The sequence below is a fragment of the Aulonocara stuartgranti genome (assembly GCF_965226115.1).
Source record: "Aulonocara stuartgranti genome assembly, chromosome: 23".
Taxonomy (NCBI): Eukaryota; Metazoa; Chordata; class Actinopteri; order Cichliformes; family Cichlidae; genus Aulonocara; species Aulonocara stuartgranti.
In genome coordinates this window covers 18,520,068-18,545,052 of record NC_138958.1, presented here as the reverse complement: position 1 = coordinate 18,545,052, position 24,985 = coordinate 18,520,068, and the positions used below count along the sequence as shown (strand labels likewise).

At 38.6% G+C, this 24,985-nt stretch overlaps 1 protein-coding gene across 1 annotated transcript; it reads right to left on the bottom strand.

Moving 5' to 3' along the window:
* Positions 1 to 89: 89 nt before the first annotated feature.
* LOC309700551 (adhesion G-protein coupled receptor G7-like) lies at positions 90 to 24,596 on the bottom strand (the record flags this gene model as incomplete). Its single annotated transcript, XM_082524150.1, has 17 exons — positions 90 to 1,978; positions 6,168 to 6,324; positions 6,680 to 6,838; positions 12,607 to 12,688; positions 13,003 to 13,361; positions 13,662 to 13,774; positions 16,246 to 16,398; positions 16,895 to 17,085; positions 17,281 to 17,394; positions 17,853 to 18,001; positions 18,613 to 18,701; positions 18,792 to 18,932; positions 19,105 to 19,214; positions 19,295 to 19,399; positions 19,974 to 20,098; positions 22,892 to 22,937; positions 24,593 to 24,596. 17 exons carry the CDS (start codon positions 24,594 to 24,596, stop codon positions 1,769 to 1,771), a joined length of 2,307 nt encoding a protein of 768 aa, XP_082380276.1. The 3' UTR covers positions 90 to 1,768.
* Positions 24,597 to 24,985: the final 389 nt, after the last annotated feature.

Sequence of the window (24,985 nt, the reverse complement as noted above, 5' to 3'; positions counted from 1 at the left end):
CTGTATATATCGTGTCACACTTAAATGTTTCAGATCATCAAAAAATTTAATATTAAACAAAAATAACACAAGTAAACAAAAATCCAGTTTTTAAATGAAGGCATTTATTATTAAGGGCCCTGTATGAAAAAGTGATTGCCCCCTAAACCTAATAATAATAACCTAACTAGTTGCACCTAATAACTGGTTTTAGAAGCAATAACTGCAATCAAGCATTTGCAATAACTGGCAATGTGTCTTACAGCACCGTGGAGGAATTATTTAAATAAAGTTTTTAGTAATAACTTTAGAAGATTTAGAAATAATTCAGACCTTTTAAAATAAGAATATATAATGCAAAAAAGAATATTTCTGCCATTTCCATTACAGAACACTGAAAAACCTGTTTATGCCAGTGAACTGTTAAATCATGAAGACCACATTAGAGTATAAGAAAGAAAATAAAAAAGACAGCAAACAAAATAACACAAAAAATTATTTAAAGTGGAAATCAGTTTTTAAAGACAACTATGTTCTCCAATTAAGTGTCATTTTTCTGTCACAAAGTTGTTCAATACAAAAATCATATCAAAAACTTCACATTTCATATTAAACCACAAGCTGTTGGATTAGTAGACAACATAACGAAATAACAATACGCCACTAAAGACAAATCTTTTAAAATTAAAATGACAAATTAAAGGCTCAAAACTTCGAGTAGAAATGCAGATTGGCTCCTTTCAAAGTGTTGATAATACTTTTTAGGCTGCAAATCTGAAATTAGTGGACAGCTAAATGTTTTCAGACACAAGCCAAAGCTTAAAATACAAATAACTGTAATTCATTAAAGAAAAAAGTGCAATTTTAAAATTAAAAGGTGTGACATTTCCAACATTTCAAAAGCTTCCAGTACAATTTAAATGATGATAAACATTATTCTCTGGTAAAATAAAACGTTTATCATTCAGCTCTGCTGTGAACTTTGAAGTCAAAACAAACTAACTGTCACCACCTGGAGGCAGCAATGATCACTGCTCTGTCCAGCTGGGTCACCAGTTTTTAAAAAGACACATTCACCATCATTAATCACTTCAGATCAGTATGAAGAGCTGCTTGGACACCAGCGCAGCACCTTGAATTCATAATGAATACAGAAACAAGAGTTTCTGCTGGACATAAATAACAGCACAAAAACAAACACTAAAAATAACAGTGCATCAGTATTGTACAAAAAGCATGAACAAACCTCAGCACATTTTCAGAGCCTTCAATTTTTGTATTTCTAATTTATAGGTGGAAAGTAAAGAATTGGATAAAATATGAACTTTACCACCTGACAACAAATATTTATTTATGTTGCCTATTTATGTGATGAACAAAACATTGTCTTTTATACAAGATACAGTGAACTTATAGATAGCTGTGAAGGAAAAATGCCAACTTAGGATCATAATTTTGGATAGAAAGTGCGTAGAAGAGCAGTCTTTATAATCTATGTCATCTCTGTCATCTTTCATGTAGAGAACGAGAGACTGTCAAAGCAGTCAGGAAATCCAACCGCTTCTTCCTCTGATGGCAGAACAGCATGTTGGAAATTCTGGGAAATGCAGTTCAGTCAGTCAAAAATACACTTAAAAAATCAGAAGCTCATCCAGGAGACTTCAGCAATATTCCCAGCTATTAGCTTACACTGAAAAATATGAATTTTCATTGTGATGTATGCATGTAATCCTTGTCAACATGACAAGTTTTTACTGCAAGAGGCTTTTTTGTAAGTCCTCCTCAGGTCCTACAGGGTTTTGCTGGTGGTCATTTCGATGTCACTCAGATCCCTGTAGGTCTCCGATTGGCTCATATTCCAGGTATTCCACTTCTTCCACAGATTGTACTTTGTGTTGTTCAGAGGGATGTTGATTGAGGAAATGTACTGCATGGACCGTGACATGGAGGCTCTGAAGGCCCGTGTTCGAGCTGTGAAGAGGAGGAAAATTTGTAAACCCTAAAAAACAGAAAGGGAAGATGATGGTTACTCTCTTTATTTTTGTAAGTAATGTCATGTTTGATGACATGTTTGACAAATTATTCTTTATAGTTATTAGTAAAGTACCTGAAATTATTTTGCAAGATTTTTCTTATTACTTTGTAAATTCTTGTGTGTTGTGTTTGAATCCTGCAGCTTATCACACATTTGAATTCCATGTGTGAAAACTGCAAATGTCCAGCATTGCACCCCTGATGATCCACCAGGACAAACTCAGCAGTGTGTGAGGAAGAGCCAGCAGCAGCTGACAGATGGAGGGAATAGACAGACTGTTCCCTGTTTGTGAATGACTGCTAGGAAAGTTTAAAATAACTAATTGTCTGTCCTGAATCAGTCTTATTAGGTAATGATAAAATAATTTTATCATTCAAATGTTTTCAGTGTGGGGGAAAGTACTCAGGGTCTTCAAGTTACACACTATGAAAGGCAGCAACAAGTTTAATATTCAGAAACCTAAAGTATGTATCAGCAGCAGAATGGACCTAAAAAAAAATGTTTGTTTCAGTTCTATGAAGCTTTGAGTATTTTGGATTAGTAGCACTGCTGTGTTTGTTGTATCATATTGCTGTAATTGTTTATATGCTTTATATATTCTGAGGTAAGTTGATCTATAGTGTTACATCATATTCTATAAGGATGTTATGTGTTTGTATTCTTTGTGCCCAGTTTGACCCATTTAGCAGAAGTCAGCCTGTTTAAGGCTCTGATATCTATTCTGTATGACTTAAAGCAGTTATGACATAGTCTGATTTTCTCACCCAATAAAGGAATATTTCATATATCAGTCTACTCTTCATTCTATCAGAAACAGTTATCACAGGTCGTACATTTTCTTTTTACACATATATGTAAGGATTCAGACATATTTACTAATGCCAATGTCAGGTTTATATTGTTGATTGTCATTTATGCTTAGAAATATTTAACCAGACCTTAGAGGTGTATAATCGATTGTGTAGTGATAAGATGTGTGATTCTTAGTAGTCTGCAAAGACTTTGTGTGCATTCCAGAGTGTTCTGGCATACACACTCACACCCTAGGGTCATGAGAGATCTTGTATCTTCTCTTACTGATATATGGTACAGCAAACACATCTATATCTGTTTTAGTATAAGTGCCTTTTGTTTAGATGAACTGCTGGACTTCCAGACCAGCAGGGTTAGGGAAGTTGTTTATGTGGTCACATTCTGACCCCCCCCCCCCCCACACACACACAGACAGTACTCTTTGTTTACATGTGTACCTATGTAAATGAGCCTATGTATATTCATGTAACCGCAATAAAAGAGCAGCGTTACGAGGGAGCAGACAAGAGCAACTGGGGTCAAGCGAAGGAACGGTGTTTGTCCAGTTGGTCTTTCTTGTATACGAGAAACATAAAGAACTTTGCCTGCTTGTGTCTTGCTTTGCTGTGTAGTAGAATTGTCTTGAACGTTCCAGCGAATAGGTTTATGCTACAAACCTATCAGCCAACATATTAAAAGAACAATATATAATACATCTATATATACACTGTAAAAGATACTTGTCTTTGAGTGAAGATATAAGGTTTTAGGAAATATAAATAACTGCAACTTGAATCTTTACTGAAGCCCAGTATTTGATACAGAGTTCAGGTTCACTGCTGTAATACCTAATAATAATTAATATAATAGTTAATTTAATATTGGCCATATTGTATTTACATTACCAAAGTGAGATGACTTTAGTCTCATGAACAACATTAGCTAATTGTTATTTACTAGCTAATCTTTAAATGACTGTTCAGTACAGAAATGAAGCCCAACAATCATGTTTTACAGTCCTGTGGTCTCAGCCTCAGATACTTATCAAATCAAACAAAGCTCATGTAAAAACAAACAGATGAACAAAAGAAATGTCTCCTTCATTTCTGTCAAACAATGCTGTATGAAACGTTTCCAGCGGTTAGTATCATGGTTGCTAGGCAACCTGAGCAGCGTGACAGAGGCTAGACGGTCCCATTTCACAAGACTGGCACTTCGGGCCTTCTCGGTCTTTGGAGGACCCGGCCCACGAAGACTGCGAAAGGATGCAGATCCTGAATTGGGATACAGCCAAGGACTTGACACTGAGACATGACTGACTGTATATGCAACATGGAACACAGGGAAGACACAGTGACCAAAACTAGGACCTAGAACTACAAATATAACATGAACAGCAAACCACCAAGAAAACCAAAGTCATGAATAACAAATAATCAAGGAATATAACTTAAACAAACACAAAACACTGGGTCACAGACCCAGTACCATGATAGAAATTCCTCCACAAATAGTGACGTACTTGCTGCAGAACAGAAGTTCAAGTCAGGCCATGATTGTTTGAAGACAGGTTGCCTCCCACCAGGCTATCTTTTTAAAATGGTGATGCAATTGGATACCAGAGCTACTTGCAGTCAGTTGTCAACAGCGACTGAAACTCGGGTGTGGCATCCTCTTTAAATGCTGTGGTTACTGAGATGAACCTTTGTTTTTCTTGGCTTTGTCACTAATATAATACTAATAATACCGGTGTACCACAAGGCTGTGTGATGAGCCCTTTCCTCTACTCCCTCTTCACCCACGACTGCAGACCTGCTGATGGTTCCAACACCATCATTAAGTTTGCAGACGACACCACGGTGTTTGGCCTCATCAGTGACAACGATGAGGCCGCCTACAGGGAGGAGGTGGATCGTCTGGCTGAGTGGTGCGACAGAAACAACCTGCTGCTTAACACCGAGAAGACCAAGGAGCTCATCGTGGACTACAGGAGGAATGCTGACCCACATCCACCCATCCACATTAAGGGGACGGCTGTGGAGCGTGTGAGCAGCTTCAAGTTCCTGGGAGTCCACATCTCCGAGGATCTCACCTGGACGACCAACTGCTCCAAGCTGATCAAGAAGGCTCACCGGCGCCTCTTCTTCTTGAGGACTCTGAGGAAGAACCACCTGTCCTCAGACATCCTGGTGAACTTCTATCGTTGCACCATCGAGAGCATCCTGACCAACTGTGTAACAGTCTGGTACGGGAACTGCTCTGCCTTGGACTGGAAGGCATTGCAGAGGGTCGTGAAAACTGCCCAGCGCATCGCCGGAGCACCACTTCCTGCCATAAAAGACATCTACAGGAAGCGGTGTCTGAAAAGGGCTGGGAAAATCATCAAAGACCCCAGTCACCCATCACATGGACTCTTCACCCTCCTGCCCTCTGGGAGGCGCCACAGGAGCCTCTGGACTAAGACCACCAGGTACCGGAACAGCTTCTTCCCCACAGCTGTCAGACTCCTGAACTCTGCCTCCTGACATCTGACCCACGTTAAACTCATGGACTGAACATACACACACCCACAATGGACAACTGTACCCTCAAACACACAATAATAACATGGACTGAACCACCACTCACAACCACTAGCACTTTATATAGCCTCTGTAGAAACTATCTACACCCTCACTTATCTTAACTGCACTACTGTATAGCTCTGTGTAAATAATCATTCTGTACATTCGATAATCTTTAATCCTACAACTGTTTACAACTTGCATAGTTCCCATTTCTGTATAGCTGTATATCTCAGATTCTGTAAAGTTATTTATTTCATATTCTGTAGTTTTTCATATTTATATCCTGTCCATATCCTGTACATAGCTTGTACTCACTACAGCCTGTACATACTTATAGTTATAGAATATTCACAACATACTTCATACCGTGTACATTATAACATACCATAATAGACCCATTCTGTAATATACTCACATATCTATATTATTGCTAATATATATTGTAATATATCTATATCACTAAAGCACTTCTGGATTGATGCAAACTGCATTTCGTTGCCCTGTACCTGTGCATGTGCAATGACAATAAAGTTGAATTCTAATTCTATTCTATTCTAATATCCTAATATTTGCAAGAGTTACCAGCATTTTCGTACTTTTATTACTACTACTGCTTCAGTTAAAATGTTTCAGTTTTCCTTGTTCCCTTCGATATACCATGAATTAAATATAAAACTTTCAACAATCACCTCCCATTTGTTTTTGTTTTTTTGCATTTTATGTGTTTACCTGAAGTCTGAGAAGCTCATGACACCTTTAATCTCAGTTCTAGAATGAAGTGGAAGGAGTCGTACCTGTGTGGTTGTACAGATGTAGAACAAAATGCTGAAGATCAGGTGTGTTTTTTCTGAACTGAGCAGCACGAAATATCCCAGAGTCCAGGACAGACCGAGTAACACCGCCAGAGATAAACTAATGAGGAACTTCCTGCTTAAAGATGACTTCTTGTTGCTACAGTAAAAACAGAGTTAAAATCCACATGGAAGCTAGTCAGAAAGGATTCTGCATAATCTTTTCATCACATCTGTGAAAATGGAGTGTATGCATTGATACACCTCTCCTGAAGACAAAGATGGAGCATTACTGTTATTGGTTATTAGTGTTATTATTAACAAAAAGAAATAAAGCCATTTTGTTTTGCTCACAGTTAAATTGTGTTCAAAGTTTTTCTTTTTCATTTCTCATTTTTAAATGTTGGTTTTCTTAATATATTTATATCTGAGAATTGCACCTTTTAACAGCCACTTAAATTTGGGTAATTTATTTTTGAAATATTTTTTGAAACAACAGCAGCTTTAGATGTTACCTGGTCAGTCTGGGTTCAACTTTGCATGTAGTCATGGAGGTAATAACCAACAAGACGATGTTGTAAATCAGGATCAGGCCGATTGGAAGAAGGAAAGCCCAAAACATCGGTTTTCCAAAGTTGAACTGTTTGTTCTTATCCAACGCTGCCAGCCAACAACTACAGCGAGAGGAAAAGAACATAAAAAAACACTTTTGTCTACGTGTTGATCAAAATTTTATAAATACTTTATTTACTGAAAATGACATTTTTTTTAGGCAGTGGATGTAATTTCTATGGAGGACCACAAGAGCCACCCTCATCAAAATAAAGAATTCTGTTCTTAATGAACTGTAGAATAAATTCTGCATTTGTAAATTCATTTTTGAACTCCACATTAAAAAACTGATTTTTAAAATGCTTTTTAGAAACTTCATTTCAAAATCCATTTTCGAATTCCAATTTAATACAATTAAGACAATTAATCAATTTCTCAAATAACGTCACTGCCATGAGGTCAAATATCTCTCCTTCATCTTCTCAGTATTAAACTTACAATTTGCTCTGATACTTGGTCCTCTTTTACACATTACAGGACATCAGAGTCCTATTTTGTCATATGAAACAGACTTCAAGCCTCTTGATGTCCTACCTGCCTCACTTTTCATTAGCGTGTTTAATTCCATTAGCCCCTGTATTGTGGAAGTGATAAATATTTCTCTCTATACTGGCTCAGTTCCCAGATTCTTTAAACAAGCTGTTGTTGAACCAATATTAAAGAAACCCCACCTGGATCCATCTCTTCCTAACAGTTATAGGCCAATATCCAAATTGCCCTTTGTATCAAAGATTTTAGAAAAAATAGTAGTAGAACAACTTGACTATTTCCTGGATAAAAATGCTGGTTTTCGTAAATTACATTCTACTGAAACGGCTTTACTTAGAGTATCTAGTGATATCTTGATGGAGAGTACAGAGTTCTGGTTCTGTTGGATCTCAGCTCCGCTTTTGATACTGTAGATCACACACACACACACACACACACACACACACACACACACACATATATATATATATATATATATATATATATATTTATATGATATGTAGACATATTTTTTTCTAACTTCAGTATGACTGTGGTACATATTACAAAAGAATAAAAACTTTATGTGAATAACTTTACTCTTCTTAAATATAACTCATAAAACAAGTAAAAGTACAAATGTGTAAAAAGTTACAGACTTCCTCAGTAGGTTTACACTCTTTTGGAGTGATTTTAATTGTGTGTTAAAGAAGAAAGAGCCAGTCAGTCATCACTGAGGCAGTTTTTCCTTCATGAAGTCCAGGTGCTGGTTTCCCCGTGTGTGTGTCTGATGCCCCAAAGCTGACTCAGAGCCATAACACCATCCATGACTGCGGTATGGAACAGATGTGGGTGTATCCTCATCTCCCAGAGGAGTCCAAATTGTTATCAAACAGACCTACAGACACAAAAACATTGATACTATAAACAACCAGGCTATCAGCAGTGATTTAACTACTTTAAGACCTCTGTGAAAATAATTTTCACATCATTTACAGTGTATATCACAGAATTCAAGGCCTTTATAAGCACAGAGCATACAGAGAAAAGTACAGGGTGGGCCACCGTAATAAAATGGGAATGGTTGGTGATATTAAAGTCCTGTTTGTGGCACATTACTATATGTGAGGGGGCAAACTCCTCAAGATGGGTGGTGACCATGGTGGCCATTTAGAAGTCGGCCATCTTGGATACAACTTTTGTTTTTTCAATAGGAAGAGGGCCATGTCACACATCAAACTTATTGGTAATGTCACAAGAAAAACAATGGTGTGCTTGGTTTCAAGGTAACTTTATTCTTTCATGAGTTATTTACAAGTTTCTGACCACTTATAAAATGTGGTCAATGTGCTGCCCATTGTGTTTGATTGTCAATGCAACCCTCTTCTCCCACTCTTCACACACTGATAGCAACACCGCAGGAGAAATGCCAGCACAGGCATCCAGTATCCGTAGTTTCAGGTGCTGCACATCTCCTATCTTCACACCATAGACAATTGCCTTCAGATGACCCCAAAGATAAAAGTCTAAGGGGTCAGATTGGGAGACCTTGGGGGCCATTCAACTGGCCCACGATGACCAATCCACTTTCCAGGAAACTGTTCATCTAGGAATGCTCGGACCTGGCACCCATAATGTGGTGGTGCATCATCTTGCTGGAAAAACTCAGGGAACGTGCCAGCTTCAGTGCATAAAGAGGGAAACACATCATCATGCAGCAATTTCAAATATCCAGTGGCCTTGAGGTTTCCATTGATGAAGAATGTACCCCATATACCACACCAAACCATCACTTTTGTTGTTCCAACAGTCTTGGAGGGATCCATCCAATGTGGGTTAGTGTCAGACCAATAGCGGAGGTTTTGTTTGTTAACTTCAATTTTCAAATCAATTCAATTCAATAAAACTTTATTGATCCTGAAGGTTGACCCCGAAGGAAATTGGGTTAAGGCTGCCGACCTTACCCTTCTGACCATACATACATGACACAAACATCACATGGGGAAGACAGGTCAGAGAGGTATAACAATGGAAAATGCACAACATGAGGAAAGATCAGGAGAAAAGAAATAACTCCCCCCAGACTGAGCTCCAACAGGGAGATCAGTTTGAGAACAATAAAAAAACACCTCTGCACATAGCACATGAAAAAAACTCTTAATACACCAAAGAAACACATGAGAAGACACAGGGGTGGGTAAAGGGTGAGAGACAGCCAATGTAGACAGTGCATCCAGGCCTGCAGCATAAGCGCTGGTCTCCTTGATCCACTGTCAGCATCGGAGGGGAATAAGCCTCAAAGGCGTTTGGAGGGGGGAGGGGGGATGAGTGTACATCTGCATGTGTATATATGTCTGTGTGTGTGTGTATGTGTCTAGAGCTGAGACAGTGTCCTTCGCCCTGCCAGGCTAAGTAAACAGTCTTCCAGCCAACCCAGGTAGCCTTGCATAGAATGGGAAGAACAGTCTAAACACAGTCGTTATCAGGGTGTTTTTGTTCAGCTCCAGCCTTGAGACGGCAGCTGGCGCTGAAGGGATATCCACATGTAGTAATGCTGGTTTTTACTTTAGTGCGAACAACTCATGAGAATTTCAAAGCTGTTCTAACAGTCCGACACTGGTCTTTCAAGCTCCCGTTGGAGAGCCGTGAGCTTCTCCATGATGTTATCAAACTTACGCTCCGTGATGTTGTCATTCTTGTGCTCAAAGAGCCGATTCTGAGAACTCATGACCGCAGTGAGCTTCTCCAAGATGTGATCCAATTTGCGCTCAGAGGTCTTATTCTGAGTATTCACGGCAGCCGTAAGCTTCTCCAAGATCTTATCCGTGCTGCACTCAATGAGCCCATTTTGAGAAACTCACGCCTCGTTCCATCGTTTCAATCCCAGCGGAGAGCCTTGTGGGGGTTTAAACAGCCGGTTCCACTTTCTTGATTCTTCGATAAGTCAGGGCCAAGCCAGCTCCGATCAGCAAGAACCCTGTTATCATGCTTCCTAATAGGTAGATATCTTCAGCACTCAGGCTCACCCGAGCCCAAACTTCTCATTGAGAAAAGGGTGTCAATTGCATTCAAGGACCAGTTGATCAAATCCATAATTCCTCTTTTAGGTTTTAGAGAACAGACTGTGAGAGAGTGTTCCAGGGAAAAGTAATACAAAAAACACGAGCCTAGACAAGGACACAAGAGGCTAAGCAGGGAAGCTAAGGGAGAGGAGGAGGAGAGGAGAAAAGTGCGACAGCCTTCGTCAAGAGCAAGTATTACATAAAAGTTTGCCTCATCACTGAACAAAATCTTGTGCGTCAACTGAGGGTCCTGTTCCAATTTTTGTTTTGCCCATTCTGAAAATTCTGTGCACCGATCTGGGTCATCCTCGTTGAGATGCTGCAGTAGCTGTAGTTTGTAAGGGTGCCATTTGTGAGTAGCTAATATCCGACTAATGCCACTCTCCAGTGACATGCGGCAAGTGCTACGCTGTGGGCTCTTGCTGAATGAAGCTAGGACAGCCACTGATGTTTCTTCATTAGTGACAGTTTTCTTGCGTCCACATTTTGGCAAATCCAACACTGAACCAGTTTCACGAAACTTAGCAAGCAGTTTGCTAACTGTAGCATGGGAGATGGGCAGTCTCGTAGGATGTCTTGCATTTAAATCTGCTGCAATGACCCGGTTACTGCTTTCAACAGATATCAACACAATTTTGATCCACTCCTCACGTGTTAACCTCTTCGACATGTCAATGGCTTAGAACAAAGAGAAACTTGTAAATAACTCATGAAAGAATAAAGTTACGTTGAAACCAAGCACACCATTGTTTTTCTTGTGACATTACCAATAAGTTTGATGTGTGACATGGCCCTCTTCCTATTGAAAAAACAAAAGTCGTATCCAAGATGGCCGACTTCTAAATGACCACCATGGTGACCACCCATCTTGAGGAGTTTGCCCCTTCACATATACTAATGTGCCACAAACAGGACTTTAATATCACCAACCATTCCCATTTTATTACGGTGTAGCCATATAAATGGCCCACCCCGTACTCAATCAATTTCATCTTGTGTTTTTCATTATGCATATTTTATTAATAATTACATGTCGTGATCTGCATCTTTACCACACATTTGCCACAGAGGTGTAGATACTGTAGTTGCAGTGAATGCTTAAAGTGTGCTGATTAGAATATACTGGACATTAAATGCTAAGATTCAGCACACTGTGTTAGAGGCTGGGATTTGATGAATTCATCATATATACAACCTTTGATCATCATTTATGTCCAGTTGAGAATGAATCTGTGCACTCACATATTAAATGAACTGAAATCAGTAGTGTGATCTCCAGTTTTGATATAAGGAATGAGAGAACTGACAGCTGTTATTTTAATCAGCCTGTCTTAGTTGTTTTAATTCTAAGTATCATAAAGTAATCTGGTAACATCTGGACTGATGAGTTTACTGTCAGCATTTTAATCGCTAGTTTAAAGGCTGTAGGTCGCAGCTCTAATGCTCTAACACTGTATAAATGTAATAGGGCTCAGTGCTAATAGTCTGAGCTGCTTCAAGCTTTATTTGTGAAGACCACAGCAGCGTAAAAAAAACGTAGCTAGCTTGTACAGCTGCGACGTAAAAGATTCATAAGCTAAGATGACCTTAAAATAACAGGGATACGTGCGGTGATGCTAGCATTAGCGATGTTAGCACGTTACCTTCAACAGGTGGTCAGACTGAGTAAAGAGGCACACAGTCAGAGGTTCAGCTCTCCGTTTCGCTGCAGGGTCCCTTCATTCTTCACATATCCGTGTCGAGCCGAGTGTAAATCCCGAGGCTGAACGGCCTTTGTACAAGCACACAAGCCTCTTAGCAGGGCAAAGCTATGAGCAAGAAAAATTCAGGCTGGCAGCCTGTGTCTGTCCAACCAATCAGAGAGCTCCTTACATCTCACGGTGTGGCTAATTTGTATTGCAGCAAGATTTTTAAAATGAAGTTACTAATCCAGTTGCTAATGCAAATGTAAATCCCTGAGCTAATCCGTGAGCGAACAGGAAAGGGAAATGGATTTTGAAATGAGAAGTGGAATTTAAAAAGCATTTTGAAAATAAGTTTTTTAAATTGGAATTCGGAAAAGGTTTTTGAAATGAATTTTTTAAAAAACATTTTAAAAATCAGTTTTCTAATGTGGAATTCAAAAATAAATTTGCAAATGCAGAATTTATTCTACAATTTATTATTCAAGCACAGAATTCTTCATTTTGATGCGCGTGGCTTTTGTGGTCTTCCATAAATTTCACAATATATAAACTATTCTATAATCCAAACTGGGAATTTAGGTCATTGTAGGGTGGAGAATTTCACAGATTACCCACAATTCCTCTTGTCTATATCCCAGCGGATTGTCCACCCTGTAGCTCACCCCCAGTGTGATGACCATGAAACACGCTGGCATTCCTAACAGGACACAACAAATCAAAACAACAGTTTAAGTAAAATGAAATTTAACCTGAGTAGCGTAAGACCGCGGTGATCTGAAAATGATGTGCCGGGGGTTTGCGGATGTAACTGTGTATCACTGCAAAATGTTCAGTTTTTATTTTAATTTTGTTTTAAACTAAAATAAATGATAAGAAGCTCAAGATTTTAGCACAGTGCTGTGTATCTGCATTCCTTAATGTTATGACTTTTTTCCTTCTAATTATACTACTTTAAAGTTCTTCTAAAATATTTCAAATTTGGCATTTTTGTTTTCTTTCTGAATGTCCTACCCCATCCCAGAGTCACACTCAGTGGAGTCCAGTGTGTTGGCAGGCTGCGGCGCATTGACCGGACCAGCAGCACCAGTTGAGTGCTGTATACACTGTTCCACATGAAGGTGGCCATCAGGAGGAAGTGCAGCAGAGCTGCTACAGCCGTACACGAGCCGCGGTCTGGTTCTATGTGTTCATCAGAGTTCAAGATGTTGTTGATCCGATCATCACTCTGCACCTTAGTGTCGTTCTGTCTGCTGGAGTTTTGGACTCCAGAGAGGAAGGTGATGATGAAGGCCAGCAGGCTGAGGTAGATGCACAGCAGAGCCAGCTTTGAATTCAAGTTACTTGGCTGCCCATGAGACTTGCTGAAGAAGCTACAGAGAGAAAAATAACAAAGAAGTTTTAATATCTTTTAAGTTTTGGTATTTCTTAAAGAAAAACACCACAAAAAATATATATAAAAACAGACAGACAGCAATTTTACTACTTTTAGACTTTATAGGTCAAATAAAATAATCAAAGCATTAATGTAAAATGAAAATAACTATTTGTTGCATCCAAGAAAGTTTCAGTTTGTTAAATAACAACTAGAAGTGTTTGGTAAATGTGATGAGAGAATTTTAATGCAGCATAATTAAACATCATTTCTTATCTGTGAAGTAACCCAAACTTACTTTTCTTTAATGTGATAAATGATCGTCACAACCAAACCCAGAATAGAAAGAGAAAGTCCCACAATGGAGATCACACCCAGAGCTTCTGCATACTCGTAGTTCTCTCTGTATGACTGAAAAATAGGATTCAGATTTAAACTCATAAAATATCTGCGATGAGTTAGATTTACATTTTGAACCATTTTCATGACCAAGGTTTAACAAGCTGTTGTTGAGGTTTTTTTGTATGATACATATGACATATATACCTGTATACACTTGACATATACTCACATATATACTATGTAATCATATATACTCATATACACTATATATATATATATATATATATATATATATATATATATATATATATATATATATATATACAGTTTTGGGGAGTAACGGAATACATGTACCGCCGTTACGTATTTAAAATACAAAATATGAGTAACTGTATTCCGTTACAGTTACAGTTTAAAAAGGTGGTATTCAGAATACAGTTACTTTGTTGAAATAAATGGATTACACTGCGGTACTTTCCTGTTTCATTTTGTCGCGGGTCAGGACTTTTTAGGTTTTGTTTGACAGCTACGTTCTGTTGTTCCAGGCGGCAGTGTTACGGTTGCCATGGTTACCGGGCGATGCTCTCTCTCTCTCTCTGCGACTGTGTGTTTCCTGGGTGAGAGAGCGCCTTTTCGTTTTTGTTGTGCTAAGCTAACAGGCAGAATGCTACAAGCATAGCTCTAAAGAATGTAGCATCATGGGCAGTGTATTCCGTGTTGCAGGGAGAATGGACTGCCATACACGTTAGGGGTCTGTGAGCGCTAGGAGGGAGAAAAAGGGGAGTGGAAAGGTACGAGTTGTCACTGAGGAAAAACGGGAGCTGGAAGCATGTAAATATAATAATAACCACTGCAGCCAAGAAGAGTGCCTGACGAGCCCAGTTGTAAGTAAGCTATGAAGACTCGACTGTACACCGTGTTCGTGTTTTCCTCTGAAAACAATAAGTTCCGTTGGAGCAGCCTTTCAACGCCTCTCTCTGTCTCTCGCAAGAAAAGTTGACCCACACAACAAAGTAAAGCTATTTTTCAGCTACGAGCCGACAGGGACCCCGCCGTATTAGTCAGAGGTCCCTTTACTACAGTTCGGAGTCGCGGACCTTCAGTAATAGTAATAAATCACACAGCAATAGTACATTCACGTTGTTGTAAAAAGCATGATAATATATTAAGTAATCCAAAGTATTCAGAATACGTTACTGTCATTGAGTAACGTAACGGAATACGTTACAGAATACATTTTGGGGCATGTATTCTGTATTCTGTAATGGAATACATTTTAAAAGTAACCTTCCCAACACTGTATATATATATATATATATATATATATATAACAGCTAAGATACTGCGCAGGACCCTCAAGCTCCCAGGCCTCTGGTAGAGGACCCGAGCTTGAAGGATAAACCGCCCGCAGGGGGGCGTGCTGGGTGGTTTTTTTTTATATATATATACCTATACTGGAGTATTTTATATAATGGAATCACATGTTCGAGATCACAAGACCCACATATTTAAGTCAAATATTATCTCTAATTATATTAATGAAGTTTGTGCCACTTGTTGTATGAACACATGTTGTTCAATACTGTTTGAAAATGTAGTAATTAGGATCAGTAAGTAACCTTTGATTGTGTTAAGGCCAATGGTGACTAGTCCAAACATAGGGTTAATTAAACTTGGCACTGCTAAAGCATGCACCTGGGACCCTTTTTCTCCGTGCTCATCTTTTTTGCTCCACGTTGTGTCCAGCCCTTTCATTACCTATACGGTAAACAAACCTGGCCCCGGTGGGCATGCACCTGGGATTCAGTTTCTCGCATCAGCCGCCAGAAGATGAGAAAAACCCTTTCTTAGCATAGATACCAGTTTACGTCTGACAAGTGCACCTGACAAAATTGTCAAATTGATTAACTGTTAGCTGCCGTTTTGCAAACTTTTGGAATCACTTTGGCCATAAAACCGATGAAGGGACACATTTCAAAATGATGGATGTAAGACTGGTGCTTGAAAAGTTATGGGGTAGGGTCAGAAAGGTATGTAACATAAGTGTAAGATTAAAAGAAAGGAGCAAGGTGCAAGTATGATTAACAATGGATTGGAGAAAAGTATCAATAATAGAGATAATATTGACATTTGTAGATTTGATCGGAAATTCCTGCTCCTCCTCCTGCTGTTGGGTGGAAATTTACCAAACAACAGGAGGAGCGGTCACTGATCCTTTGTAAGAGGAGGGTCGATATGCCCCAGACTGCTGCTTTTTTCCTTTTTGTCATTTTGTGTGTTGTTGCTGTTTGTGCTTTAAGACCCTACACCCCAGGGTTTGCTTTGCTTGCTTTCCATGTGTTTTTTTTGCTGTAAATGTACTGTTCTGCTCTTCATATGACACTGTTTAATAAACTCTGTTCCAAGAATTCTAGTCTTTTCCAGAGGATCTTTCTGAGTGTTTTGGTTTTAATTGGATCTGAAGGTTATCATATAGGCTTCAAAATTTGCAACCCAACACTGTAACGTCATCTATTGCCCTGAAAACTTGTGACCCTCACCCAGAGAGCAGCAAAGTTGGTGGTGTGGTTACAGAAACACCTCATGAGTCCATCTGAAGTGTTTCCTTTAGAGCAGCCACTGGTGCTCCAGTCCTTCTGACTGTAGTTCCAGAAAACACAAGAGAAGTCGTACAGAGACGTCCCACTTATGTTCTGAAACAGAAATACACAGCCTTACTCAGAAATCCACAACTCTGATTTACATGTAAACATACCATTTGCTTTCAAAAGCAGATGGTATGTTTCACATTTTTAGAGTTTATAGCACATATGCAGTTCTTTGAAAATAACACAGAACCATTTTAACAATAAAAACACAACTGGTCATAAGTTAGGTATGAATATTTTACTTTGTGATGTGTATATTGGTATTGTTCTATTTTTACACCATTATCACAGCTGCTACAGCTACTGCAAGTTTATTAATTTATCTGTCTCATAAAAAACACCATAAACACTGCTCACTATCTGTGTGCCCTAAACCTGCAGATAAAGGTCAAACATGATACATTGTCAGGTGAGATCACAAGTTATTGAAGGAAAAGCTGTCCAGTGGTCACCATTATCTGAAATCTTGAAGATAAAACTGACTTAAAATAGGTCAACAAATATTAAAATTGACTTTAATTTGAAATGCTGGATTTCTTACTCTTGGCCTGAACATCATCTCCACATGTTGTGGCACCATGTTGGGTTCCTGCCCTCTGACGCTGGCTGACAGGACCCTGATGGTGGCCCGTCGCCTCATGTAGAGTTTTGAACGGAAGAAACGATCGTTCTGATAGAGAACGAAACCCAGAGAGACGTTTGAGTCTGTCTGACGACTTCTGACACCTTTGCCTGACATAAGAGAAAGAAATCCACTGCAGTTGGTAAACTTTTGTGTGGGTGTAACAAGAACTGACAATGTCTGAAATAGAAGTGCTCCATTTTTATTAATAACAAACTAAAACAGCTCTCTTAAATACCTCTTAGTGACACCTTAAGCATCTTAACAAGTTCTGTTGTAAGACTGTGTAAGTCTAGAAAACTCACCTTGAGGGAATCTTACATAAATGAGGGCATCAGCTATGAAACCGTTTCCCACCACAACCTGTGTTGCATTTGTGTTCAGCTGAATTCTCTCAGCTACAAAACTGCCAGATGTCCCTGTAGCAGCAAAAGAAGTGAGCTGTTTGTGATCACATAATAAAAAATGCAGAACCTTACCACTGGATCTTTAATCTTAAAGCTACAAATATTGAAATTGTTCCACTACATCATGATATTCTGAGAGGAGACCTGTGGGTGCCTGTCCATGCAAGAACCTGGACAACTGTGGGGGGAACACAAACAGTTCTGTTAACTGTCCCCACTTCAACACAGTTTTACAGTTTAAAGATTCCCTAAAACCACAATATTTCTTGACTTGACGCACACCGGTGGATCTAATATCTATCTGAACAGATATGCCTTGAATGTTAAAAGTTTTATTAGCGTATTTTTATTAGTGTCAAATTTAGTCAAATTTGACCCAAACTGTATGTAAGGGATGAAAAGCAGTAAAATGGGGGAAAAAAATTAAAAAATTGGAGGATTACTTTTCTTTAACACCGTTTCTCACTGACCTCTAAGAGAAGTGAACTGGACTCCCTGAGTGTTTGCAGCAGGGATCTGTGCCGACTGGACCACCAGGTTTGGCTGAACCACCTGAGATTGAGATGCATTGAGACTGAGGCTGAGGTTCACTGAGAGCTGGTCCAGAGTCACCGTCAGCCTGGACATAACAAACAAAAGCAACCACAAAACAGGCTGTCTTACACTCACTGGTCTGTTAGATACATTTACAAAATTGCTCATTAATGAAAGTATCTAATTAGCAAATCACATGGCAGTGACTCAGTACATGCATGCATATAGACATAGTCAAGATGACCATCTTGGATTTCAAACTAATCATTAGAATGGGGACAGGTTGGGACTTTGAATGTAGTTTTTTGGTGTCAAATGCACTGGTCTGAGTATTTTGGAAACTGATGATCTGCTGGGATATTTGCTTAAAACGGGTGTTCTCTTTAAATGTCGAGTTTACAGAAAACAGCCTGAAAAAGGGTTTATGGGTGTGCAACCAAAAAATCTCTAGCAATTGTGCAATGCTATCATGACAATATGGACCAAAATTTGAGGAACATTTCCAGCAAATTGTTGAATCTATGCAGTTCTGAAGTTAAAAGAGCATCAGTCCAACCTGCAACAATCAATGTGTATTTAATGAAGTACCTAGTGAGTATAGTTGCTTTAAACCAGGAAAAGCGGCTAATTTAAGCTAAACACAATTGAAGACGTCATATGAGTTAATAGATTAATATTTTATTCTTAGTACTTCACCCCAGAGTTGTGTTGTTTTCCTCTGTGTCATCTGATACAGTGGTGTTCAGCAGCTGACTGACCGTTGCTACTGCTGCCACTCTGACACTCTGCAACACAAACATGAACCAGGATGCTACAGTCAGTAACTACTGATGCTACAGCAGGGTTTTTTCTTAAGTTTTGTTGACTGTTTGTACCTCTGTGGCGTTTGCAGACAGCAGCAGTGTGTTGGCGATCTCAGCCGCTGCTGTAACATTTTCGGCCGTCAGCTCTTCTGGGTTGGATGTCAGAATCTGAGTGCTGGTTGCCAGCATCTCTAAATCAGCTGGACTGGTCAGCTGAGTGGAAGAAATACGTTTTTTCTTTTTTTTTTGTGGTCCTTAAATGAATGTGTAATCCTGTGCATGTCTTGCTGCCTTTTTACCGGATTACATAAAATACTCAGTTCAAGCTGCAACTGTATAAGACCATCAAGTAATAAGTCTTCAGAAGAATAAAAACAGTTCTTACATTTTGTTGTATATCACTGAGTGTCAGGTTACACTGGAAGATATGTAGAGTGTTGAAACCTGGTGATTCGCTCATGAACAAGCATCTGGTTGAAGCCTGAGGTTTTCCAGCTGAGTGGGGATAGAAAGACAAACATCACTACATTGGGGTGTACCTGACAAAGTGATGTTGGACTGAAGGGATGACTTACCGCCACTTGTTCCCACTTCACATATTTCATCAGAATATGCGAACCAACCAATGGGTGTACGGGGGAACCTGAATCCTTCAAATCGTTGGGCTGCGCAGAAATTTACTAAGAAGACAAAGGTATTAAAATATAGGCAGAAAAAACATATAATTAGTTATTTATATAAAAATACAAAAGTGGAAAAAAATCGATGATCCATGTTTAGAGAAAGAATTTGAGTTTCAGTGATTATTTACAATCTGAATGCTGTTGACTGTTGACCAATCACATTTGAGCGGACTCCAATGGCATGTTCTTTTAAAATTGCATTTGCATAACCCTCTCTTATTGTTTTGTTTTGTTTTATAACTGAGACAGGATTTTTGTAGTTTAAAAGCTGGATCACACAATAAAGTAAAGACCCGAAGATCCTAAGTTTGGACATGTAATGACTGCTCAAAGTGTTGGTTAGTTATTTATTTCAGTTAACGATCTGGTTGTGGTTTCCCACATCTTTATATCACAGAAAAAAATGTAATTTATGTAAACTTTAATGTAACAACAAATATAAAAGTAAATTACTGACACAAAGCATCAGCTTGCGGCTAATAGCATCACATAGTTGCTGTTTTCTGCAAATCTAAAAAGTGAACAAAAAATTCAACCTTCTTTGTTTGTTTGTTTGTTTGTTTGTTCTTACCTTCTGAGCATGTCTCTCCAGTCCATTCATCAGGACAGAGGCAGACACCGTTTACGTTTTCCCCTCCATTATCACATTTCAGGGCAGTGGTGGTAGGCGGGGTAACTGAAGTTGGAGATGTAGTACTAGTAGAAGTAGAAGGTGTAGTGTAAGTTTTAGATGTAGTAATAGGAATTGTTGGGGAAGTAGTAAAGTTTTGTGTAATAGTAGTAACATTTGGTGCAGTAGTAATGTTTTGTGTAGTTGCAGTAATTTTTTGTGTAGTAGTAGCAGTAGTGCTTGGAGTACTAGTAATGTTTTGTGTAGTACTAGTAATGTTTTGTGTAGCAGTAGTGATGCTTGGTGCAGTGGTAATGTTTTGTGTGGCAGTAGTAATGTTTTGTGTAGCAGTAGTAATGCTTGATGCAGTAGTAATGTTTTGTGTAGTAGTAAGGCTTGGTGCAGTAGTAATGTTTTGTGTAGCAGTAGTAATGCTTGATGCAGTAGTAATGTTTTGTGTAGTAGTAAGGCTTGGTGCAGTAGTAATGTTTTGTGTAGTACTTGTAATGTTTTGTGTAGCAGTAGTGATGCTTGGTGCAGTAGTAATGTTTTGTGTAGTACTAGTAATGTTTTGTGTAGCAGTAGTGATGATTGGTGCAGTAGTAATGTTTTGTGTAGCAGTAGTGATGCTCGGTGCAATAGTAATGTTTTGTGTAGTATTTGTAATGCTTGGTACAGTAGCAATGTTTTGTGTAATAGTAGCAGTAGCACTTGGTGCAGTAGTAATGTTTTGTGTAGTACTAGTAATGTTTTGTGTAGCAGTAGTGATGCTTGATGCAGTAGTAATGTTTTGTGTGGCAGTAGTAATGCTTGATGCAGTAGTAATGTTTTGTGTAGCAGTAGTAATGCTTGGTGCAGTAGTAATGTTTTGTGTGGCAGTAGTGATGCTTGATGCAGTAGTAATGTTTTGTGTGGCAGTAGTAATGCTTGATGCAGTAGTAATGTTTTGTGTAGCAGTAGTAATGCTTGGTGCAGTAGCAATGTTTTGTGTGGCAGTAGTAATGCTTGATGCAGTACTAATGTTTTGTGTAGTAGTAAGGCTTGGTGCAGTAATGCTTTGTGAAGCGGTGAAGCTTGGTGTAGTAGTAATATTTTGTGAGGTAGTAGAATGATCAGGAAGAGCAGTGGGCAGGAGTGCAGTAGTTGCAGTATCAGGGATGTCTGTTATTGCAGTCAACTCTGCTCCAGCTGTGGAGGAGGCTAAAGGAACAGATGTGGGAAACGCATCAGCATTACAATGATCAGTTTGACATTAGCAATGTTAACATGCTTTGTAATTAGTGATTGTCAGCAGAAGTGATATGTAAAAAACAAATACTATAAAAGTACTACAAATTAAATGTAGAGTATTTTCTGTGCTTACCATGACTTTAGTGTGTTGTTATTAAACACAATGCACAGCTTAGGCTGATACAGATAGTTTTACAGGTACTGCACATTAAAATGATGATCTGATGGTAGCAGTACAGGTAGAATCAGGACTACTCAGGTCATTCAATTTCAACCTGAGGGGACATGAACGTCTGAACCCTGATATCCAGTAATGTTTTTTTCAGTCTGAAATAAAAGTCTGAATGACAAAAATGCACTCAGTACTAAAATCTATTAATATGGAGCTCCTGAAAGGTAATAGCGAACGATTTATTGTGTAACACTTCTGTTTTCTATAACTTTTTTAAGAAAAACACCAATGTGTCAATTAAGTACAAGTCTACAATCTAGTGTTGCAACTAATTAATAACTCTTTACTTGATAATGATGCCTAGGCTTGATCCACAGAGAAAATCTGGGCTGTTTTATGATGAACTGTTATGTTTTATAGCTGGGCACTGCTCATTATGATTATGGGACACACATAACAGTCATAGTTTTGCAAACAATTAATCTCGAGCAGTGACATAAAAAATAGAAAAAAAAAGTGTTTAACAGACACTGCATAGATCACTGTGAGCATCAACATCTATATGATGTAGAAAAATAATTAATACAAATTCTGCACTCGTGTGTGTATATACAGGTATATATATCACAGAGTTTGCTAGTTATAAAGATAATGACAAAGAAAAGTCTTGATACATGCTCAATCATCCAGGCAAGGAAATCCCAAAAACTTGAGTCTGTTCATTTGGATGTAGCATCTTTAGTGGAAGAAACAGCAGTCATCAAAGTGATTTCTTTAGTCTCACAATTTTTATATTAACAATCAAGGAACTGACCTCCCAGCCCATTTTTCATTCAGTGGGCTGGTATCAGTCATTGTGCAAATCAAATTCAAATTCAAATTTTTTTTATTTGTCACATACACAGTCATACACAGTACGATATGTAGTGAAATGCTTGGACAACTGCTCGTGACCTAAAGAAAACAAAAAAATGTACTGTTTATAAGGTTGGGGAATCCACCAGTCACCTGAGACTAAATAAGTCACTTGGATGACTTAGGAGGAAATGTTTCGCCCACTGAAAACGCTACGTCCAGATGAACAGAATCAACTTTTGGGGAATGACAAATTAACCAAAACAATAAAATGACATGTTTTTCCATTCTGTTGCTGAGATGTTTTTAATTGTTGGGTTAAGTCTGAGAAAAGCAAAAAAAAAATAGACAAATTATATAAATAATTTTATATATTGCATGCATAACTTATCTGTTCATACTGTAAACATTAGTTTAACCTTATTTATCTAAAATTAAGAAAAATCAAGTTTGACTTAGATGAGATTTCAGTGATGACTAAAATAATAGTTATTGTTGTCAAGGAAAAAATACAGTAGAAATTGTGTTTTATGGTATCATATGATGTGACTTAGGTCACACTGTGTCTCACTAACAACTCCAGAAATGCCAGCAACAATCAGATAAACTCAGTTGTTCTTACCCAGAGTGAAAACGAGCCAAACCCAGCCATCCATGATGTTGAGCTGCTGCAAATCAGATTTCTTGTTTGTCCGGTTTGGTAAAAGTTTACATATTTAAAGACGCCACTCTGTGAGTCTGCATGAAACCATTCAGCTGCATTATTCTGCTTCACAATGAGCCACCAGATCATATAACACATGATTGTTTTACTGCACGTTTTTTTCAGGAAAAAGTTCCTGTATCGACTGTCTTTGCTCATAAGTTACCTATAAAGGACTTTGAACTGCAGTCCACCTTCGTAAAAGGTGCTAAATCAATAAATATGGTGTGATTTACCGTAGGGAAGGTGCACAGTGTGAAACCTGAAGTGTCACTGGTAAATCTCAGTATCTGCAAACTTTTAATGTCGTTTTTGTTTTTATTGTAAAACGATCAAGGACCTACAGTCAGCAGCAGTGAAGGTAAAGGTAACACGTGTTCATCAAAAACAGGTCAAAATAATAGAAACACCATAATACTGTATAGCAGTGATGTCCAACTCATTTTACATCATGGACCATGCACCACCCACTTTGCCTTTAAGTGGTCCTGACCAGTGAAACCCTTCTTTTTGTCACTGTACAGAAGTTTAACTGCAATCCATGAGATATCTTAATACGGGAAAAAGAAGTGTTGCTACAATCGTATGTCTTTTTTTTCTACATGATAGAGAAATGCTAATGTAGTTAATCAAAGAAATCTGTCAGCATGACTCTTTGGGTTTAAACTTTAAACAATCATTTTGTAAAATTACAGAGACGTCCTGGTAGCGCACTGTCCTCTACCTTTTTATTATTATTATTATTATTATTATTACTATTATTATTATTATTATTATGAGCCGATTGTAAAATAAATAAATAAATAACAGAGAGATTTCTATAGTACACAAAGAAAATGCAACTTTTCTGTCATTGAACTTTTTATCTATTACTTAATTACTTTAGTGTGGTATGAATGCACATGGGGGAGGTCTTTATCAGCAGGACAAGCAGTAAAACTCATGAAAATACAGTTAAAATCGAACATTTATGAGCCGACTGTGAGCCTCGAGCCTTACATTTGACACCCACTCTAATAATTTAGAGCCAGTTTACAGGGACTGGCTGTAAATTATTCAGTAGGGGGAGTTTTGTTTTAGGACAATTTAACCCAGAATTCAAATGTACAGAGAAAACAAGTAATGACCACTGATGCTGACCATGCTGGTGGCTGCCCACTGCTCCTTATGAGTTAAATGGAACAAAAAAGCTTCCATGTTTGGGTCAACCTCTCTACACCTGAAATGTAAATCATTATTAGGCAAAAGTGAGGAACATCAACTCCAAGTCCCAAAAAGTTGATTCTGTTCATCTGGACGTAGCGTTTTCAGTGGGAGAAACGTTTCGTCACTCATCTAAGTGACTTCTTCAGTCTCAGCTGACTGCAGGTTTCCCCAATCTTATAAACAGTACATTTGTATAATGAGAAACTAGCACCACTGAAGGAACAGTAGGCTGGGAGGTTAGTTTCTTCATCATAATTATGCAAATTCTCATGACCATTGATCAACAACTAGTGATCAAAGATCATTGATCAAAGACCACTGATCAAAGACGACTGATCAATGGCCATGAGTACCATTTACAGAGAGCTGGGGAATGGCTGCAATCACAGCATTGTAAGATAGTGAAAGATGTACCCATAGGCCCCCGCCTGGATTCCTCGCCTTTTCACGTAAATGGCCTCCTTGACTCCGCACTCAAACCAACGTTCCTCCCTGTCCAGGATGTGTACATCCTCATCATTGAAAGAGTGTGCACTGGCCTGTACGTGTAAATAGACCGCAGAGTCTTGGTTTGATGAGGTAGCTCTTCTGTGTTGTGCCATCTGCTTTGGCAGAGGTTGTTTGGTTTCTCCAATAGATAAATCCTGGCAATCCTCTTGGCACTTAACAGCGTACACTATCTTACTCTGTTTGTGTCGGGAGACCCGATTCTTGGAGTGGGCTAATTTTTGGTGCAGCGTGTTTTGGGGTTTAAAAGCCACAGAGATGCAGTGTTTATAAAAAAATGTGTCTCAACTCTTCCAATAC